The 16,778-nt window shown below is 36.8% G+C and overlaps 1 protein-coding gene across 1 annotated transcript; it reads right to left on the bottom strand.

Annotated features, from left to right (window-relative positions):
• Positions 1-4,371: 4,371 nt before the first annotated feature.
• LOC124530911 lies at positions 4,372-16,381 on the bottom strand. The gene is made up of 11 exons (XM_047105278.1): positions 16,027-16,381; positions 15,577-15,874; positions 15,317-15,391; positions 14,606-14,719; positions 13,886-13,943; positions 12,875-12,937; positions 7,418-7,478; positions 7,031-7,141; positions 6,158-6,252; positions 5,229-5,516; positions 4,372-4,819 (listed from the first exon to the last, which is right to left on the bottom strand). The coding sequence occupies exons 1-11, from the start codon at positions 16,177-16,179 to the stop codon at positions 4,372-4,374; spliced, it is 1,764 nt and encodes a 587-aa protein (XP_046961234.1). The 5' UTR covers positions 16,180-16,381.
• Positions 16,382-16,778: the final 397 nt, after the last annotated feature.

The following is a 16,778-nucleotide window of genomic DNA, read 5'->3' as shown; positions in this document are numbered from 1 at the left end:
GTTTCAATTTGCTTACAACAGATTATTTAGTTGGAGGAGAAGTTCTGTCGTATTAAATAAGCAGGTAATTTTTCTTGTAAATAAAAAAAAATCTGGCTATAGTCATTCGGACTTATACCTGAAAGATAGCAATAAGATGTAACAAATTACGGCGAATATAAAATTGATTAATATTAAAAACAATTTTTGTTTTAAATTAATTCAAATATTTTCTTTAAAATACGACAGAACTATTCCTCCAACCAATTAGTAACCGTATATAAATATTCAAAACTTTATATGATACAGGCGTTACTGAGTTATTTGGGCGCCAAAATCCTATATTACTATTCGCATTCTCTCTTACACTTGAACATTATGAAAAGTAAATTTTATGTTAAAAAATAAGACCACATAAAAATGTATTTTATTGAACAGTCAAAATCATATAACATTCAACGAATAATAACAATTTTATTTGGGGACGGCGCAGCATGTCTTCTCTTTCCATACCTCTCTGTCGGACGTCAGAAGTAACATTCTATCTAACCACACAATTTAATGCACTATAAAACACTGACCAATATGAAAATTGTCATTTATTTATTAAAATCAGACTTGTCAGCTAACAACAACAGCCTGTAAATTCCCACTGCTGGGTCAAAGGCCTCCTCTCCCTTTGAAGAGAGGTTTTGGATCATATTCCACCACGCTGTTCCATTGCGGGTTGGTGGAATTCACATGTGGCAGAATTTCTATGAAATTTGTCACATGCAGCTTTCCTCACGATGTTTTCCTTCACCGCTGAGCACGAGATGAATTATAAAGACAAATTAAGCACATGAAACAGCGGTGCTTGCCTGGGTTTGAACCCGCGATCATCGGTTAAGATGCACGCGTTCTAACCACTGGGCCATCTCGACTCTCACTATTATTCAGCTTTACTATAGTAGGTTAAACACGTCCTCTGTTCTATGTCACTTATCACTGTCCTCCACACATGGTATAGCTTAAGTTATAAATAAAAGACTAGATTAACTGATTTAAATCATTGTTTCGCAAACGTAACTACGTTTAGTCTGGTTTACATTCTAAACCAACAATTATTTAAATTATGCAATTTGCGCATGCATCGAATATCTGCATAAACAATCGGCATTACTTCGATATTTATCACCATTCTGTATATTAATATAGCATTAAGTAATTTAATTTTGAAGACCAGCCTTATTTTCAGGGAATCACGATGACGTCATTACGAGAAATGTGATTGAGAATAAGAGATTTGTCTTTGCATACGAATTTTGCTGAGGCGTTAATAGCGTAACATCGGTATGGGGTCTGGGTGTCAAGGAGAAATAAATAACAATAAATGCAACCTTTCATTTTTATATTACATACATTTATAATATATAAAATAACAAAAATGGTTTTACAAGACCCTCCTCATTCTTGATGCTAATCCTGTAGTAATTGTGTCTCAAATTCACGTACAAATATACTATGAATCGAATCATAATTAAAAAAAAGTAGAATTTGTATTGAGAAAAAATACATTGTTCTGGAGCCGTATTCCATTAACATAATCTGCATCTTTATATACTCTTTTAAATGCTTTTTATCAATATTTCGTTTGCTCAATATAAATACAAGACTCGACTGTACAAAATGATTATTCGGCGTTTATGCTAATGGAATTGAACCCTCGCACTTACAGAAAAACCTACATAAAACAGGTCTACTTTATTTGGTCGTTGCAGTCTTTTAGAAATTGTTTTCATAATTTCGTATTAATTTGTCATGATCGTGCTAAAATAATAAACATCGCTAAATACTAACTTAACTAATATATAAATTATTATTACAGAATTTTGAATCAATACATCATTTTTATCTAGTGTAAACGTTGAGCAAATAAAAAAAAAGTTATCTTATGTTATCCGTTCCAAATGCTGTGAAGGTAAACATTTTGGAATGAAGCGCCATATTATGTCAGCTGTCACTTCTAAGTACCGTCCGCAATAAAAATCGAGAAAATTTATTTTTATGGCTTTCATTAGAAAATAGAAAATGAACTGTTATATATACATAAGCTGATTGTTGTGTGTACAATTTTTGTTACTGATCTGCATCTCGAAAGATTTTATCGATATCATATTTATTTTGACATCTTTTATTTACAAGAGAATAGAAAAAATCATATTTGTGAAATTTAAATTTTTTAAGATTTAAAAAAAATCTGTCATCATTTGGAACAGATGAAAAAGGAATGTTTAAAACACATTTATATTGGAATTTATAAAGTAACAGGCCATCGTTGTCGGTTATAGCTCTTTATCGAAAAGTAACGAATTTCAGGTAATCTATTTTAAATACATAATAACTATAATGATAAAACGGTATTACATTGAACAAACAACGTTAAAAATGCGATGGAATATACAAGAAAAAATGAGATTATTTACAAACCATTTTAGGCACTTATTTTTTGTTGGAGGTTCAGTAACGTTATGTGTAATCTTCTTTAACAAATACTATACTAATGATTTTATTGATAATGATTTAAAATTACAATAATCATTATTATTAATAATCATTTCATTATAACTTTGTACGAAATGTTAACAAAATAATTTATCTTTCGGTTGATTTTTTGAACCCTTTCGTCCTAAGTCTTCACAGTTAGACGCGATGTTATTTAGTGATACCCTCAATTGTAGGATTTATTATCTGTTTAAATTTCATACGTAATCATTTCGTACAAACAACGAAATATTAAACATTCATAATCTCTTCAACCATCCTTCAATATACAGCAACAATTTTAAGAAAGTTTTTGAGGTTTCCCATGCCCAAACAGATCACATATAATGCGACACAACTTAAATGTAACATCGGCAAATGTCGTAAAACCGATCACAACCGAATTAGGTACGCTATACCGAAATTATCAATATTTATTTCTTATGTGAATATGATCTTTACACAAACTAAAAGTTGTAACAACTTGTAATGTAATATGACCTATTTTATTCGTCAATTGTCATACACTTGCTTTCTCAAGTATATAGCGTCGAATGGCGCGATAGGGAGCTATTTCTATTGGTCGTAAAAAAGCGACAGTAATCGGTTTTATTGAATTTACCGATGCTACATCTAAGTTGTGTCGTACTATAAATATAAATGTTTACAGACCACTAATTCATATTGGTTAGTTGCAAGTAAATGTGCGTATTATCTACACGTCCTTTCATTCAAAAAAAAATACACGTCAACTAAATTCATCGAACATAGTGTTATATTTTTGTCTCATTTTTTTTCTGACCGTATTTCTATAACACGTAAGGTGTCATAGTAAATTAAATGAAATAATTAGAAACCGATTACTAAATAATCGATATTTATCAAGTATCGATTCGAAATATTGGTCCATAGGTGTGACGGCTGTCAAAGGCCTTTCTTAAGTTTGTTGCAGTTTAGCGTTAATAAATAACGTTACTAATAATAACACTTTTAAAACGTTGTCACATGCTATTTATTTAAATTTGATTACACATTGTATCATAACAGTGTATACAAAAAAAATCATTATTAATTTGATGATGAAAAAGTATATTTTTTAAATAACAATTGTCAACAGTGCATTCATCAATAGTATAAATAATTTAAACTACACAATACTTCACTAAAACCGTTAACGTAACATAATACTAATCACCTGCGTAATTTTCTGAAACAAAAAAAATATATCGTTAAGCAATAGAATATCAATTTTATCAAATTAATCAGAAATGTAGATTCTTACGCCTTTTTTATATGTTAATGCACACATACCATGGCCACCAATGATATTTTAATAAACAGATATGTCATATCCATACTAAACAACAAAAAAAAGTGTGCCGCGCCGGGGACCGTTTATTTGAGTTTATTTTTATATTTCGTTAAAAGTAAAAAGGATAGCTTGATAAAAACAATAAGCAAAAGGGAAAACTAGATGTTTAAATTGCGCAAAACGTATTACTACGTAATTTTGATGTATTATAACGTATTACTTCGTTAAACAACTAAAGGCAAACGTCCCAATTAGGACGATTTCTAGTCTTCACTTTTTGCGCGTTTATAACATATCTGTTTACTAAAACATCATTGATGGCAACCAAAAGTTTGATATTTGTATTTTGAAACTAGTAAAATTATGTCAAACATAAAAAGTTTTCGTTTCAGTAATTTCCTTCAGAGAGAAGAAGAAAGTAATATCTTTCAGAGAAGCTGAGCATAAAATTAAGCTTGAAAGACTTAGTGGGATTCCCCTGAATTAAAAATTAAATTTACGTTCGATTTTTGAAATTTCAAAATTTAATAGTAATATTTAATTATAAGTAGGTAATGTTAATACCTATTCAATGGTTTCTCTTTATATACGACCGCCTTCCTCGGCCGCCTCGTGCGACTCTCGCTGGCAAGCTCACTGCCGCTACTGTCACTGTCGCGACTGTCACGACTGCCACTGTTGTCCACACCGCTGTGATTGTTGTTACCACGACTGTGGTTATTCGGTCTACTGCCACGATTATCGAGGCCGCTATGATTGTCCACACTGATATTATTTTCACGGGTTTGATTCGTCGCTTTACTGCTACGATTGTCGACGCAGCTGTGATTTCTCCGATTAATGCGATCGCCCTCGCCGTCTCGATTTTGATTGGTAGTGATGTGTTCGTCGGTACCGTTGTTGCTCGATCGATTGATGCGATTCTCGAAGCTGCTCACTCGACTTATTGTTCTCGCTACCGATATGCCGGAACTACAGGGCTCCGGGGAATCGTTGTGCGTCTCCCTGTAAGTATTTATTTGTCTACAAATGTTGCCTCGCCAATACGACGCCAGTCTAATTTAAAACCATTATTCTACGCTATCCATGATATAACAACAACATTCAAAGCAACAGCAACATCAGTCTGTAAATTCCCACTGCTGGGCTAAAGGCCTCCTCTCCCTTTGAGGAGAAGGTTTGGAACATATTCCACCACGCTGTTCTAATGCGGGTTGGTGGAATAAACATGTGACAGAATTTCTATGAACTTGTTACATGCAGGTTTCCTCACGATGTTTTCCTTCAGCACGAGATGAATTATAAAGACAAATTAAGCACATGAATCAGCGGTGCTTGCCTGGGTTTGAATCCGCAATCATCGGTTAAGATGCACGCGTTCTAACCACTGGGCCACCTGGTTTTAAATACTCACAAGACTATAACCCGGGAGTCCGTGGAGCCGTTCGGGCTTGGGGCGTCGAAGCGCATCAGCCGCTTCGAGGGCGACATGTCCCTGATCTGGAACCGAGGGGACTCGTCGCGGGACGCCCGCCTAGGGGACGCGTCCGCCATTCTCGCAGTGAGGCGCGGCGTGTGCTCGGCGCCCAGCGGTGACGTCACGAGGTGCGGGCGCTTGGGGGGCGACGCGCCCCCGTCGCCGCCCTCGTCCTCGTCGAGCCGCATCTTAGCGACCAGCACCTTGAGGATGCGGCCGTTGTTGCTGGAACAAAATAATAATAATAATCTTTATTTGAAAATATAAGCATTACAGTATTTACGTAAGTCGCTTATATTTACGCTGATTACTAAACATTTTTTTTTTTTTTTTTATTTTAAACATCTCACTAATTTTAATTAAACATACTACAAAGACAAATGAAATAAAATTTAGTAAAAAAATTAAAATTTATAAACAAAACAAGCTTAAATCTATTTAGGAACTACAAAATTATTAATTAAAAATTTAGGAATATGTAAATTTGTTTAAATATAGTATAAATAGGATCATAAAATAATGTCTACATCTCGACAACGTGTAAAGTCATTCAAAAGTTTAACAGCCCTAGCAGTGGGGCTGTTGTTTGTCACGGTAGCATGCGTAAGCGATCCCGTGGCGCCCGCTGAAAGACGGAGAGGGTACCGCTGGTTTTTTAGTGGGTAAACCCGGTGGTCCTGGGTGCACTCGGCGTCCAGGAAACTGGGGAGTCCCACCCCCCCCCCCCACTTCCATCACGTGGGGGAAGCGCGTAAAGCGTTATTCCAGCGAAAAAAAAAAAAAAAAAAAGGGGGCTGTTGTTTAACAACTGCGGTTCCTTAACAACTGCGGGTGGGCGCGAATAGATCTCGAGGAGTGAGGGTTACCTGAGGCGTCGTGGGCGCGGCTCGTAGCGCGGCTCGGCGGGCGGCGAGGGGCGGCGGCGCCGCACGGTGGGCGAGAATTCGCTGCGCCGCGCGCGCTGCGACACGACACACACTGACACTGTTTGTCCCACTGCCTTAGAGTGTAAGGACCTATTCCATGCTTTCAAGTCTCCATTGCGTTTTTTATCACTATATGAAACTAATTTTGGAACTACCCATAGATATTCGTAGAGAATCTTTGAACACCGTTTGAATAACTATCTGTCCAGTTATAAATAATTTGCGCTTGTTGGTCTGTATGAAATAGTATGTACCCACACACTGACACTAATTCTCCCACTGCCTTTCGGATCTAACCCACGCTATCAACTCTCCATTGCGTCTTTTATCACTATATGACGCTGTAATTTTGGAACTACCCAAATATTTGCAGAGAATCTTTGAACACCGTTTGAAAAACTATCTGTCCAGTTATATATAATGCGCGCTTGTTAGTCTGTATGAAATAGTACATACATACAAGTACGTAAAGGCACTGGGAGAGGCCTATGTCCAGCAGTGGACAAAAATAGGCTGATGATGATGATGTACAATTTGAATTTCTACAATTATATATTACTTATTATTGTGTGCGTACTATGTTTGTTCTCTTACAAAACCTAATATTAGAACAAGCTAGACACATTTAACTAATATACTGTAGCTAACCTTTTTTTAACTGATTAGCTAGTCAGGATTCAATATTACTTTAAACCACAGATTATAAATATAACTTGATATCGTCATGCATATTAAACATTTGGTCGATCAAAACTATCCCATTTGCTCAACCATTAAGTACTACGATTGAGGGGAGTGAGAGAAAAGAGATACCTCAGTCAGGCGGGAGGCCTGGCTGGGTCCGGGCGTCGGAGGGCCGTCCAAGTTCTCCTCGAACTCCGTGGTCGAATCCGGTTCCAGATTTGTGAATTTCTTCGTCTTTCTCTGAAATTTTCGTGACAAATATTGTCTTATAGCTAATGAACCATAAACAGCGACGTGAATTGTAACCGTTAATTATGCCATAGACTATCACAGCCCTTGATAACTACATAGGGTAACATTGAAAATGAGCGGTGGATTTTGAAACCAACTTGGAGTTAAATTATATATATTTATAAACGGGATTTTTTAAGGAATGATATGCTTACCAAAGATTTTCTTTTTATATTTTCTTTCCTTTTTTGTTTAGTTTTGTTTTTATTTAAAAAAATACCGTACCTTCATTCTAGGTTCATCCAAAAGCCAGCTTGGACCTTCTAATGGATTCTCCGCTCGTGGTCTGTCGATAAAAGTATAAAATTAAAAAAAAAACAACATTCCTTCTTGCATTTACATGTACAATATGTAGAATAATGAATATGACTTACATTTCCATTATCCTTAACTATTTTTAACAATGTTGTAGAAATATAGTAATATATATATATATATATATATATATATATATATATATATATATATATATATATATATATATATATTTATCCCGCAAACAATTGGCCGTCCACTGAAGGCGAAAATGCATTTAAACTGGCGTCCACCTGCTTTTGGCGTCCGTATACCGGACGCCACTTTTTTAGCCGGTGGCATTGAGGTCCTATTCATCCTAGCTAGCCGTAGTACAAAAATCGACGGAAGCTAAAAATCGCTTTAAATAGTTGCAATAAAATATTGAAAAGTTCCCGAAGAAATCACCGCGCAGGTGAAGCGCTGCCGCAGCGCGTATATCGCACACCGTATATCGAGGGGAATTCCTGACTACGGATTCGCGTATTTGGCGTCCAAAATTGCGACGTTGCCATCTCGCTCATTACTTACGCGTTACATAATACCTATTCGGTGCTTGATTATTGTTTGTTTTACATCAGTCATTTAATGTTTATAAAATATATTAATAATGAATATATGAATCCCCGAGGACTTCGTGGAAGTTTTTTTTAAATATATTACAATAATTAATATTTATATTCATTATTCATAATAATAATATAAAGTATGTCTGTCTGTCTGTTATCTTTACACGGTTAAGCTGCTGAACCGATTTAGATGAAATTTAGTATGGGGACTTTGTAGAAAAGAACATAGGATAATTTTGATAGGATAGATAATTTTTATAGAAGATAGGATAGTTTCCATAAAAGGGGGTGAAAGTTTGTACAACATCTATATCAATCGTGATTGGTATCTGTACTGTTAAATCTTCTGTTATCTGTGATTGGTAGTTTTTATTATTCGGTGTAAACAAACCGGCGTAAAGCTTAGTAACTTTGTACAGAGGCCAAATAGCCATATACGGACGCCCAATAGCTGTATACGGACGCCCAATAGCTGTATACGGACGCCCAATAGCTGTATACGGACGCCCAATAGCTGTATACGGACGCCTAATAGCTGTATACGGACGCCCAATAGCTTTATACGGACGCCTAATAGCTGCATATGGACGCACAAACAAAAAAAAAAAAACAGAAGTCAAAATAAAATTTATTCAAATAGGCTTTAACAAGCACTTTTGAATCGTCATTTTACAATGAAGCTACCACCGGTTGGGAAAGTATATTCTACAGAGAAGAACCGGCAAAAAACGAAAGTTACTCTTTTTCAACACCTAAAAAATACAGTCATGTTAATTAAATACAATTATTTAAATGAATATATTCAGCTTGGAAGTCAACAGATACCTCTACGCTTTTTTATAATCTATTAAGAGTTGACAAGAGTTTCGAATAATATGCCTTTTTTACCAATGTATTTTTTACTAACGATTTGAATTTACGAAATGGCAAAGTTAAAAATTTCTGCCGAATTTTATTATAGAATCGGATACCATGCCCCAAGAAGGATTCATTGACTTTGCGGAGTCGGAAACTTGGTGTTATAAGCTTATCCTTACTTTTAGTGCACAAACAATGATGATCACTGATTTTATCAAAGTGATCAATGTTACTGTGAGTATACATAATATCGTTGTAAATATACTGAGACGCAACAGTGAGTATTCCTACTTTTTTAAGAACATCCCGAAGAGAGTATCTAGCTCCAAGATTATAAATAAACCGGATTGCTCTCTTTTGTAAAATAAAGACAGATTTAATACCTACAGCGTTACCTCAAAGTAATATGCCATATGACAAATACTGTGAAAAAAACCAAAATATACTAGACGAGCGGTATCAACCTCAGTTAGTTGTCTAACTTTTCTAAACGCGTATATTGCAGAGCTGAGTCTTCCTGTTAGGGATGATAAATGAGGACTCCACTGAAGTTTGGAATCCAATTCTATTCCTGAGAACACCGTAGTATCGGCTACATCAAGACGGTCACCGTTTATAGATATCTTATAATTATGCTTTCTAACATTGGGTAGGGTAAAAACTACACATTTTGTTTTTTGAGCAATTAAAACTAAATTATTTACTGTAAACCAATTGTGTATCTGTGATAATGCACCGTTCACATCGTCAGCAAACAACACAATATCACAAATACCTTTAACATAAAAAGGATCATTTATATATACCAGAAATAGAAAGGGACCCAAAATTGAACCTTGTACAATAGCCGATAGATCGTGATCTCGAAGCATACAGTACTATTATTTAGTATTTTAGGTGGTACTATGTGGCTGTATGCTACCAACTATAAAATGAAAGCACTGTTCCCAGTAATTTCATTTTATTATAAATACTATCATTTTATTATCGTAAATATGAAATTTGGTAGGTAGATTTTTATGACCTACAGGAAAAATAAAACACAGGCGATAACAAATGCAACAACAAAGTAATATGATAGAGAAGTCATAATTATTCCAATGAAATTTTATGGGCAGATCCACTTGTGCTAAGAGTGAAAATGAGAGACACGATCATATTTGCGCAAACCAAATATGAATCTAATATAAAAAATTTGAAATCGCTCAAGTTTTTCGCTGATCCTCCGTGTGATCTGGATAACAGTCGTCGGCGTAATCATGGGTAGGAAGCAAAAGATTCGTATTTACACATTATAACATATCGGACATCCGTATATGTATAAGCCTTACGAATATTGGAACAAAATAAACGTTGAACTGTTTGAACAGAACAGCGATAGGAAAAGAAAGAGACAACAAACCTAAAGCTGGCAACGTCGCACTTCCAAATACAGTCCATCCTGTGAGGACGCAAAATAATCGATGCCATAGGTAAATTAGGATCAATATATCTAGGATACCTTAAATGTATCATCATGGTTAGGGGTTCAAAAGTGTTTGGGCATGACTGAAAGACGAATATCGTGGTATTTTTTTTTATCGGAAAACAACGTATCCCAAGGACCTGGAAATCAAAAAATTAAGCAGTATTCATTAAGACATGTTAATTAAAGTGTGGGGAACTTGGGGACGTCGTAATGATGCACCACGTGCATGACGCCAAAAAGGTTGTAGGATGTATATATATATATATATATATATATATATATATATATATATATATATATATATATATATATATATATATATATGTATGTTATTTATTTACTCTAATATATTACTATATTTCTACAACATTGTTAAAAATAGTATATTATATATATATGCATATAGTATGCATCTGTGACATCTAGAACGTATTAAATGTATATGACGTCATGAATAAGACTGATTAGGAATTTGCCACACACCTTTATAAACAAACAAAAAAATAATACACACAATAGTTGTTTTGTGGTGGAACAAAACGCGTGCCAATTATAGTTAACCTGCGTATATTCACCAAAAGAATTGAATATTACTTATTATTATTATATTGTATATTGGTCTACTAATATTGGGCTACTTGGACGACACCTTGGCGGTCCTCACGAGGAGCGAAACGCCCCCCCCCCCCTCTCAATCATCGAGAGGGGCTCGGGCTACGAAGTGGTAGGGTGGGGGGAGTACGTTGTCGTCGGGACGTACTTCTCCCCAAACCGCAGCCTGGCTGAGTTCGAGACCTATCTCGGCTTAGTCAGAGCTGCGGTGGCCAGGCAGTCGCCGAAATTGGTTGGTCGCCCGAAATCGCTGACCTTCGGACGACGTCAGCTGAAAAAAGAGCTGCAGCTGGCGATAGGCAAGGCTAAGGAGAAGGCCATGAGGAGGAGGATTGAGACCCGTGAGTGCACCCGTACCGCGGCGTACGCGGGAAGTTCCGCACTCAAGGCGCCCCCGTCACCGAAACGATGGCGCCGGAACTCCTCCTGTGCCTGGTCGGTGAACTCTTCCCAGGGTGAGCACGTCCCACCGAAGATGGCCCCCGCTCCGTGATCGAAGACGCAGTGGCTCCACCACTGATCACGGAGCGGGAGATGAAGATGGCCCTCAGTCGTCTGAGGTTCAAGTCAAGCTGTTCGACGAATGTCTGTGCAGCGGGCAGCTTCCGAAGCCCCGGAAGGAAGGAAAGCTGGTCGTGTTGCCGAAGGAAGGTCGGCCGCTGGGTTCCCCTTCGGCATACAGGCCAATAGTGCTGCTGAACTAGACGGGAAAACTCTTCGAGAAGATCCTCGCAGCCCGTCTCGTTTAGCACCTCGAGTCCGGGTCTTTCAGAGGTTCAGTTCGGGTTCAGGGCGGGCCGTTTGATGGTCGAGGCCCTGGACGCCCTGAAGACTCGGACGACGGAAGCAGTGGCCCGGGGGCAGGTCGTCCTGGCGGTGTCACTGGACGTTGCGAACGCCTTCAAGAAGCTCTTATTGGAGACGATACGGGTGGCACTCCGATACCATGGGGTGCCGACCTATCTGAGGAGGCTGCTGGCGTACCTACAGGACAGGAAGGTCCTCTGGGTGGGCGTTGACGGAGGTTGGTCCGGCGTCGGGTGGGCTGCGGCGTTCCACAGGGTCGGTTCTCGGCTCAAGATCACCGTCCTCCGGACGGACGGCCCAGATGAGGTATCTAGGCCTCATCCTGGACGGTCTATGGAGCCTCGGGCAGCATTTTGTGCATCTCGGACCGAGGCTTATCAACGCCGCCGCCGCTCTCGGCCGCCTCCTTCCAAATGTGGGGGGGGCGGGATGGCTACGCCGGCGTCGATGGCGCTGTACGGTGCCCCGATCTGGGTACCGTCACCGCTGATAACCGGGCCCTCCCTGGCGGCGTCTATGGGCGGAGACCTCTTGCTGTCGAGCATCGTCAACGAAATGCTCGGCAGCGAGACGTGTTGGTCGGAGACGCGCTCCTATTGCGAAAACGTGATGTCGCAGAAGGAAGCAGCGGAGCGGGAGCGGGAAGAGGATGCCGCTGCATATCCGTTCCGCCGTAGACAACCGGGGAGGAGGAAAAGGCGCTACGCGCACCAGGTGGGGTCTCAGTACCCCGAGAATTCCCCCTAGGTGTTGGAGGACCGTCAGGGCGTCACGGAAGCATGCGTAAGCGATCACGTGGCGTCCGCCGAAAGACGGAGAGGGTACCGCTGGTTTTTAGTGGGTAAACCCGGTGTACCTGGGCGCACTCGTCATCCAGGAAACCGGGGAGTAAACACCCCCCCCCCCCCACTTTCCATCACGTGGGGGAAGCGCGTAAAGCGTTTTTCCAGCCAAACCGGTACCGTCCTATGTTAAGCTATCGTTACGGCGTTATGAGTGCAGCGAGGCGGGTGTGTAGGTAGCAAAATAAGTTGTTTATGTATGTATTTTTGTGATCTTAGTTTCATCTATTACCTTTGCGGAAGTTCCTCATCTTCTGGTTCAATATCTTCTTCTGTAACTGCATCTAACCTGCGACTAAGAAAAAAAATATATTACTCAATAGTTTCAATCAGTTAGAAAGGACTCAATAAATGCACAGCAAAGTTTAGAAATCCGTAGAACTTCTGAGTTTTCAAATATGGGCTTAGATTTTCTAGACGGTGAGTGGTACCACCGCATATACATAGATACTGGCGCTGTAAGAAATATTAACCATTCCTTACATCGCTAATATGCCGCTAACCTTGTGAAGTAGGATGTTGGTAACCTACCAAGACGAACTAAGCACAAAACCCTACCACCAAGTAAAGTTGTCAATCTCGTTATTACTCGGTAGGATCTGCATTCCGCACTGGTGATAGCTTTACTTAATATAGTTTGTTAAATGACGATTAAAATTTGAATAAAGTATAATTAGATATTTGATTTGAATAATGAAGTCTAGATATTTTGCATTATATTTACGAGTTAATTATGGGTAGCTGTGATGCAATTATGAATTAAAATGACGGCTGGCTATTAGAACGGTGTGCGAGCGTAACATATTTTTACTTCTTATACAATACTAGTTGTGACCGTTACTCGTACCCGTTTGAATTTAACAAAAAAATATTATTGTAGCCTAAGTTACTCCCTATTATATCAGTTATCTGCCAGTGAAAGTCCCGTCTAAATCAGTCCAGCCGTTTCAGAGATTATGGACAAACATACAGACAGATAAAAATTGTAAAAAATGTTATTTTGGTATATGAGCCTACATATGTATTGAGTAAAAAAGAGCTATCCTAATATTACTAATAGACACTCCAATTTAATTATATGTATAGATTTAGTGTTAAAGTGTTATTATTAAGTCAATACATAAATTCTCTCAGTGCTCCGATTTCGCGTTATTCTTGTTATAAATTATTTTGTACAATCATTTATACCGCGCCTGTACTCTAGCATGTTATTAATTTTGGTTGAATAAAATAATACACTTACGATTCTTCAAAATTATCCGTATCTGAGTTTTGAGACTCTTCCAGTCTGTCACCACTGTCTATAAAAAAAAAATTGTCTATATTACAGGGAATAATTCCCTTCTATAAAATCTATGTTTGTGTGAATATGCAAAGATAAAAGATCGCATTATTTTTTTCAATTGATTTTCTGAATTAAATGAAGAAAAGTTTGGATTATGCATTTTATTTGTTTTGCTCAAATTTTTAAAAATGATATTAAATAAACATTACTGTAATGAAAAATACTCTCAATTATTTAAACAAACAATTTCATCATTTTAAATAAATGTCTATGGTCTAGTCTCTGTCCCTTAAAAGACTATGAAATAACACCTAACCCAAAAACAATTACACAACTTTTTTAATTTAAAATGATAACTATAAAATGGATGGAATTATTTCAATGTGTCCTAACAAACACACCTAAATGAACTAATTTTAAGTGATCATTTTAGTCATCTTTTACCTTTTTTTTCTATGATAAATGCATCATAAAAATATATAGATAGATCTTCTATCTATATAGATAGATCTTCCATAAGCTTTGCCATCTGCTGGCTGGCTGGATTTCAACAAGAGACATTGAACTCTTTCCTAACATAACCAAGTTCTACATAACTAGAATGAAATTGTAACTTTATTCCACAATTTATGACCACCAATGGAGATATTACTTTATAGATATTGTTACTTTACTTGCCATCTAATGCAAGTTCCTCGGTACTGTCATCAGCGTGATTCACCTCCATGTCTGTGTCAACATTATTTGCTGGTAGCTCCCCTGCATCTATTCTTGTCAATGGTATGTACACATCTGTAATTTATAATTTATTATAACCATTTGCTAGTATTAAAAACTCACATATGTTATATACAATTATATGCTCTATTCAAGTCAAGGGGACAGAAGGTAAATAAACTTGTGTTGTTATATAATTGGTCTAGAGTTTATATAGTCTATGATATTCATTATGGATTTACCATAGAAAAAGCATTCTGGATATCATCATCCCATATCATATTTCATCTGGACATGAAAATATTGCATTATAAATTAAGGTATATTAATCAAGATACTTTAATGATTCACAATAGAGTTGAGATATTAAAAAACCTCATGGAATAAGTAAGTCTAGGGTCAGTTTATTTGCATTCCTTCTTCGATCGGAAGACACTATGGATACTTTTATTACAAACAAAACACTGAATGTCAGATATAACCAATACAACATATACTTTATCCAAATTAAATAAGATTTTCACGACCTTTCACTTGCAGAATAATTGCCTAATTAAAACAATCCCCACTCAAATCTATATTCCACACATCCACAAAAAAGCAATGAAAATAGTCCAATTTACTTTAGTATGAATTATCAATAATGGATTTTTAGAATATATTGAGGCTTACCTTGTAACATATGCATGGGCACTGCCCTTTCTGAAACACTTCGATTCTGTTGATTTGGACTTCTATTTACTGATCCTGGAATATACAACACGTCATTTAGTCAGTTTAAGTATAAATCATATACTCCTTAAATTTTACATATTTCACACTACATTGTTATTTATAATAACAATTATGGTATTTTATGTAGCTCTAAACTTTAGAACAATTATATGTTTTAAAAAAATATGTCTCTAAAAATTAAACTTTCTTACACTTACTGGAATTATTAGACTGTAGTGTCCTACTTAATGAGACAACTGGCTGCATTAATCGTCCACCAATTAACATAGGCGGTACTCTATTCACTTTATCTGTTGAAGGAGTGTTACTCAAACTACTCCATCTAGGTAGAGCAGACTCTAGTTCCTGTCTGTCTTGCATGTATGTTTTAGCCAGTTCTAGCGTGCGAGCAACTGCACTTGATGCTTGTACGAGATGCGATAGTGCTTCTTCACTTGCAGTTTGAAGTGCAGCGTCAAGCTTGCGAGCATGAGCCGCACCGCCGCTTCGTAATCTCTGGTAGAAATCAACATAAACTGACAATACAGACATAACAATATTTATAGAATACAAAAAATAGTAAAATTGTAAAAGTTAGCTTGAAAATGCAAAAGGGAAACGTTTTCCTATCGTAGATAGCTGTGGTTTGAACATTAAAAATAACTTACGCTCAGTTTAAGCCTTAGTTCGTTTATTTCTTTCATAAGCTCCAATTTCTCATTCTCCCTTTGCGCCGCAGTCATTTTCCAATACTGGACTTTCTGTACTAATTCATTATTTTTTTCTCGGAGATCTTTTAACTCATTTTCCATGTCTGCCATCGTAGAAGTATCTTAAAGTACTACTAATTTAATACTTTCTCAGTTTAGTTATTTATTGATCATTAATATCGCAATTATAATGTGTAAATTGTCTAACTTAAGAAGAAACTTATTTCAAGCACCATTTAGTCGCTTATATCCAGTTTTAAACAAAATGACACTTTGACGGATACAAAACACTAGATTTGATTTCAGTGACACAAGCACAAACAATAGTGACACAGATTGCAAATAAATTTTAAACCCGGTAAAAAAATTAAATTATGAATCTTAAGTCCAAAATCAGTAAAATGCTTTTTTATTTTTATCAATGAGATTTTGTTTTACATTTTTCAATCCTTGTATCTATAAAATGATTGGTATCGTTTCTTTTATTAAGATCTATTAATGTCAATATACATTTGTGTCAAATCGAAAGCTAAATTCATTAATAATTTGCACCCAACCGTTTGAACTAAACTGTGTGATAAGTTGTTATTTATTTATACTTAATTATATATTTGGATTAACAAAAGTTGTATGAGGTTTAACAAGCAACCTTATGGCCAAAGCAGCGCTCTCTTTAAGACAACTTTATGGGCAGAGGATTAATTTTAAAA

Source organism: Vanessa cardui, chromosome 7 (assembly GCF_905220365.1).
Source record: "Vanessa cardui chromosome 7, ilVanCard2.1, whole genome shotgun sequence".
Taxonomy (NCBI): domain Eukaryota; kingdom Metazoa; phylum Arthropoda; class Insecta; order Lepidoptera; family Nymphalidae; genus Vanessa; species Vanessa cardui.
This window is presented reverse-complemented; position numbering and strand designations above follow the sequence as displayed.